We start from the raw sequence: 5,983 nt of genomic DNA on the forward strand, positions 1-5,983 counted from the left end.
TCTCTCAATGTTAGTCTGAATCTTACCTAATCGATCGTACAATAGAAGGCATAGTCATCTGTAGTACATTGCTTGCTACCTGTTAAGGGAGTGTTGATGACTGGTGTTGCTGTGAAGCTGGATACTCCTGCTTCTGCTTTGGAAGCAAGTTAAATGATTCAGGCAAATCATTTTTTTTTATTCTTTCATCTAATTTAAAACTCTGTGGTTGCTATGCTAGTTTCACCACAGAGGAGATGAGTAGCAGAAAATTGACCATGCACTGAGGGAAAAAAGTCCCCCACACAGTCATCTGTGTTAAGCAATAAAGCTTGACGTGAACACAAAGTAGAGGTAACGCAAACTTTACAGCACTAGGCAGAAACCAAGTGGGTGTACATCAAGGTAGAGAGCGTTTTTTTTTCAAGAGTTCTACGTGTAGTGTACATGTGTCTTGGCTGAAAGGAGCCTCCCCCATCATAGTTCATTAACCACTAATGCTGCTAGAGAATTGAGGTCCATACCTTTTTCTGTCTATGATTTTATCACATGGTTTGACGCCTACGTCACTCGCTCCAAATAGAAATACACCTGCAAGACTGACCTTTTAAAATGTTTGACTAATGTTTTAGTTCAGTACTTTTTTGTGCAAAGATGTACAGGGTGGTAATTTAATAGTTTAAAAGCAGCATTCTGTGTAGAGTACCTGTATGACTGACGTTTGTTGTGATGAGAGAATACATTGCCCTTTGTGGATGAACTACACTGGTCAGTCCAGACAGTCAGGCATTAGAGGTATAGAAGTGACAGATATGTCCAAACAATAAAGATGTTTGCTTACGATGCACATCAGCCCATTTCCTTTTAATCAAGTGAAACCTTATAATTTTAAGATGCAAATTAAACATCAATCAGAACTAAATAATTTACTTTTCTTTCTACAAAATGATTACAAAATGTAACATTTAAGAAAAGTTTAGTTCTTTTAGTCCCAAAACACAAAATGTAATGTAAATTAAATGTAATATTTTGTCTTAATGAGGGCATTAAGCAATTATCGTGTTGCAGTGTATACTTGTAGCCGCTAGGGGGTTTGGTGGAGGTCATCAGGTAAGTGTCAAGGATGACATTATCTTCCTTTGAGAATATCAGGATATTAAGAGCAAATAGACAAAATGACACTATAAAAGGTACAATAATGTCACACTTAGCTCCAGAAGCAGACACAGAGGCAGTTGTTAGGAATTAGCACAAAAAGGTTTATTTATCAATTAAGAAACCATGTGCAAGGATTGGGTCCTGTAGAAGGGGGTGGACACATTGAGGGAGCAGGGCAAATACTGTTCCAAAAACACTGGAAAAAGCAGGTGAGATGAGTATCCTCTCAAGAGAGTGGCAACCTGAGGCACAAGCAAAAATAGATATCAGTAAGGTAATTTGACAGCAATTTAAGACAAAAAATAGATACAAAACTGGGTTGGCTGCATGTGTACGAAAAAGGTGAACTGACAATCTGGTGCAAACTGAGTGAAGAGCTGGGGTTTATCACTGTAGGGGTTGACTTATGGGATCCACTTCATACGCCATGCCGGAAACAAACACACAGACGCAGATCATTTTTAATATAATATTTTGTGATTATATACAATTTCATTTTTTTCTGATCACTGTTTTACAAAGCGTTTTGTAATTGTGATGACTGTTTTTTAGTCTTTGGTGAGAATTTCTTCACTGAACACAACATGTCCTCATGTGCCAGAAATATATTTTTCTGAGTGAATGAGTAATAATGTTACTGTATACTCATTTCTATTTTTACCAGTGTTACAGAACCTCCCCATGTAAATGCTCTGAAGTTACTGATTTTGTTTTAGCACCTTCACATTTCTGTATGAGTGTTATTGCAACTCAATGTCTTGAATTATAGTTAGAAGTGGACATGCATGTTGGGTTTTCCATTGTGAGAATTTAAATAAAGCATTTTTTTCATGTATTTTTAGTGTATCAAAGCAAAATAGATTGATCCATGCTGCATTCATCCAATGATTGATGAAGAATGACTCAACAATATTGGGTGTTGCACTGCATGAAACATGTTAATACTGTTTCCACAGCCTGTAAATAACTGAGGATTTAATTTGTTCTTACAATGTTAGGCCATCCTGCACACACTATGTAACCGAGCTTTAACAGAGCCTCTCCTCCATCCTTCAGTCAGTATTCAGTGTTTTGGCTCTCGGCGACCTGGAAGAGACCCAGAATATACAAAGACAACAAAATAAAATGTTATGATACAACACATTATCCTATCTTTTGTGTAATATTATTTTTTTTGTCATGGCTAGTATTGTGTTTATGTATAAATGTACTTTGTATCATTGTACGAAGCATGTTTGCTTTATGTGATGGCTTTAAATAAGGGTTTGATCAATCTTAAATTTGGCTCTCAACAACCTAATTAAATATTAATATAAAAAAAAATATATATTTTTAAAGATGTTTTGCTGATGATAGCGATTTTTATATTTCTATTACTCCCAATGTTGTATACAATCTTGTTTATGAAAGAACTTTAGTCCCCAGTCATAATAAGGGTAATCTTTTCATTTTCTTTCCATTAAGGAAGTGAGTTTTCTCTGAATAGCCAAAACGTCCACTATTGCATAACACTTTCTAAGACATCATACTATTCCAATAAAAGATGCATGTGAACACATTTCACTCGTGATATCTGTACTTTATTTGGTCTTTGTAAGAACGACTTAAGCTACCCAAACATGACCAGCCGTTAAACTGCTCTGTGCTGGCTGTGCCATGGAGACAACTTGGAGGAAGCGCTACCCTTGGCTTGGATAAAGTCTCTGCGATATGTATTTGGACCTACAGTACATTGTGGTTTAACCGCTGATCTGTAAGCAGCTTTATGCTCAACATGAATTAACAAATCACACAAATCAAGTACTATAAAATTAAAATTATATTAAGTCAAAGAAATACCTCTTTTAGTTCTGTGTTCTGGGACATTAGCATATATTTGACAGTGTGGTTCAGCTACATTGGCCTGTTCACAAACTGGAAAAAATAAAAATTACAATAATAAATTTATATTTTAACATAAGTAGTTTGAATAGTGGTAAAACAGATGTATACATTTAAACTTATATATTTAAACTTATAATATTTTAAATATTTACAGATGAAGTGATTTAATTAACCCTTTTGTCTTAAGTGATAGCCTCAGTTGGAAATACTACAATACTGACTGACTGATATTAAACAGAGTATAAGATAGGATATTAGGTTTATTACTATAATAACGTACTATTAATTATTGCCTAAATGTATTTCTATGACAATAATATACTATATAAATGCTTTGTGTTGTGATGTTTGATACTTACCTGGGTCTGATCCTGTTGTTGGCATCTCAGAGGAAAAGCAACAACTACATGGAAAAGGAAAATGGAGGTATAGGCAAAATCTGAGAACTAATAGTAAAGTTTTTTCATCATTACATGTTCAATGACCTCCAAGGAAGCTTTGTAAATAAAAACTTTTTTTGTGCATTGTCATTGTTGGAAATTGTAAAGCTCAGCTGACTGGAGATTTTTCCTAATTCATTGGAAACTGGCAGGGATACTGCATTTGTCACCTATGCATACCGTTTTACCGTTACAGCTGTAGCTTTGTGTAACATTTAACCAAACCTATTGCAACTCTGTAACGTCAATATTGGACAATTCTTGATAATGTGCAGTTAACATTTTTTTTAAATTATCAGTATCTACACTAATGAAAGACTGTTTATGGCAAGTTAAATATAGTGGCACAGAACTAAAACCTTTGGGTAAGGTAGGGTATGGTTACATTTAGGCCACTAGTACACTATATGTTTTCTGTACTTTTATGCTGTCTTCTGTTTTCTTCTTTAGTAAGCCATTTTATATGACAGAAAGAATACTTTCTATTTTGTTCCACAGAAAAAAAAAAATTCTGTACCTCTATGTTTCCGACAGCAAAGTAGTCCCACCACCGACAGCAACACTGCCACACACAAAAAAGAGGAGATAACCGGTAAAAGGATTGAGAGCTGAATGGAGCCAGGGTATGGAGGATGTGGAGAAGACTCTTGTCCACCTTGAGGTGTTGTCTCTACAGGTGTGGGAGTAACATGTGCTGTAACCCCATGACAAAAGATAGCAGTCTGTGAGTACATGTATAATGTTTCAGTTCATCAGAATTCTTACTACAAAGACAAAAACAATACTAGGTCAAAATTTGTCAAGATATGAAAGTAGTAGTAGTAGTACTGAATTTTTGTGTGTCTAAAACATTTTTTTCTCTCTAAGCGACAGGTACTGGTGACTGCAATCTAACTTTGGGATGACAATGTTAGTCTTTGGTCAACAATGAATTAAATTGACAACTATCAGATGGGTTACTACAAAACATTGATATCTGCGTTGTGTATTATAAGCTGTAATGGGAATTGCAACCTCAAGAATCAACTTGCAACTTTTAAGCTCTGCAATTCTTATTTCTTATATATCATACATATAGCAAGAATATTAAAATTAATGTAGTATAAAAGTTGGATCATTTTCTTACTGATGATATTTACAGTTTATATTAATAATATATTTACTGTTATGTCTCACCTGTGACAGCCAGCCTACTCTCTGGTGATGCTCTTCGAAATCCACTGATTTTGCACTTGTAAAGTCCTTCATTGGACTTGGAAACATTGTGAATGGTTATCTGGCTTGTGTATCCAGTCTCACTGAAGTGTCCATCTTTGTAGAAATCGGCTGCAAGGCTGTCGGATGTCACCTTTTTTCTACAGCGCAGAGTGATAGTCTGTTGTTCCATCACAGGGACAGCAGGACTCTCCAGGATCACATCACCAGCTGAACAACATGAAATTACTGTTATCAATCATGTAGTAAGGCCAGTAAGGTAAGTGTACACTGAACCATGAGGGTCCACTTAATGAGACATTTCTGCTTGGCAGCCAGGTGACCCCTATATCAGACTTTAATATGGATACACAAATTATGCTTAAAGTTCTTAAAGTGCATCAACTTATCTAAAATGAAGTTTGAGAAATACATTCTTAACTCATGCTCCACTTTGTTTTTTTTTAGCTTTTAGCCACATTTTGCCATTTTTGAACAATAGAAATATTTCTCAAGATAGTGTCTGCTAAACTTACCAGTAACCGTGATGTTAACGCTGTTGCTTCTCTCTCCCTCTCCATTTTCACACCAGTATTCTCCACTGTGTGATTCAAAGGCTACTTTAATGTTCAAGAACCCTTTCGATGTAGCCCATCGAGTAGTATTCAAGGGAATCTTTTTCATCACTCTCCATTCCGTTGGACCATGAAACCCCTCACAATAAAATGAGATGGATTCATATTCAAAGAACTGCAGTCTGTTTGGATCAATACGAGAAAAAAACTGCATCTTTGACAGAGGAAAAAAAAAGGAAAGAATAAAGTAAGAGATATCTTCCCAAATATAATATACACTCTCAGTGCAGTAATGTAAAGCTGTAAAATACAATATATCTCACATCTGAAGTTCCAGAAAGACAAAAAATATGCAAATAACATGTTCAAAGATTATACAAATGTATGTTTATTTTTATACCAAACCTCAACTCACCAGCTTTCTGAATATAGTAACTGCTCTGAGCTTGAGCAGTGAGCAGCAACAGTCCATTCACCACTGTTCAGACAAAGGATAGCAGTGTATTAGAAATAGATGTCTTAAGGTACAATAACTCAGAGCTACTGTCAACACATGACAGAAACATTAGACATGTAAAAAACCTAAAATATAATCAGGCAATGCAGCAACAACATGTACCACTACTGTGCATTGTCAGCTGCTCTGATTAAGTATTGTTAGTTGGAATGGTAAATAGTGTGTAAAAGTGTGTCTACATGTTTTTCACAGAACTAAAATAAAAAATATAAATTGATGAGACTTAAAAAATAGGA

General features: G+C 35.2%; 1 protein-coding gene and 1 long non-coding RNA gene across 2 annotated transcripts; both read right to left on the reverse strand.

Annotated features, from left to right (window-relative positions):
• Positions 1 to 1,270: 1,270 nt before the first annotated feature.
• Positions 1,271 to 3,431, reverse strand: LOC114573909 (uncharacterized). The gene is made up of 4 exons (XR_003694988.1): positions 3,381 to 3,431; positions 2,977 to 3,051; positions 2,128 to 2,223; positions 1,271 to 1,379 (listed from the first exon to the last, which is right to left on the reverse strand). It is a non-coding gene; the product is annotated as an uncharacterized LOC114573909 (long non-coding RNA).
• A 337-nt stretch (positions 3,432 to 3,768) lies between these two features.
• LOC114546197 (low affinity immunoglobulin gamma Fc region receptor II-b-like) lies at positions 3,769 to 5,780 on the reverse strand. Its single transcript, XM_028564885.1, has 5 exons — positions 5,646 to 5,780; positions 5,192 to 5,444; positions 4,638 to 4,886; positions 3,979 to 4,155; positions 3,769 to 3,779 (listed from the first exon to the last, which is right to left on the reverse strand). Exons 1-5 carry the CDS (start codon positions 5,700 to 5,702, stop codon positions 3,769 to 3,771), a joined length of 747 nt encoding a protein of 248 aa, XP_028420686.1. The 5' UTR covers positions 5,703 to 5,780.
• Between the last annotated feature and the right edge of the window lie 203 nt (positions 5,781 to 5,983).

Source organism: Perca flavescens, chromosome 19 (genome assembly GCF_004354835.1).
Source record: "Perca flavescens isolate YP-PL-M2 chromosome 19, PFLA_1.0, whole genome shotgun sequence".
NCBI lineage: Eukaryota > Metazoa > Chordata > Actinopteri > Perciformes > Percidae > Perca > Perca flavescens.

Excerpts from the sequence above, each read along its gene's own strand:
- LOC114546197 (XM_028564885.1), bottom strand. The coding sequence starts at position 5,702 with ATGGACTGTTGCTGCTCACTGCTCAAGCTCAGAGCAGTTACTATATTC. Across the intron at positions 5,445-5,645 it reads TTACTATATTCAGAAAGCTG|ATGCAGTTTTTTTCTCGTAT; the intron begins GTGAGTTGAGGT and ends CCTCTGTCAAAG. Across the intron at positions 4,156-4,637 it reads GAGTAGGCTGGCTGTCACAG|CACATGTTACTCCCACACCT; the intron begins GTGAGACATAAC and ends ATGGGGTTACAG.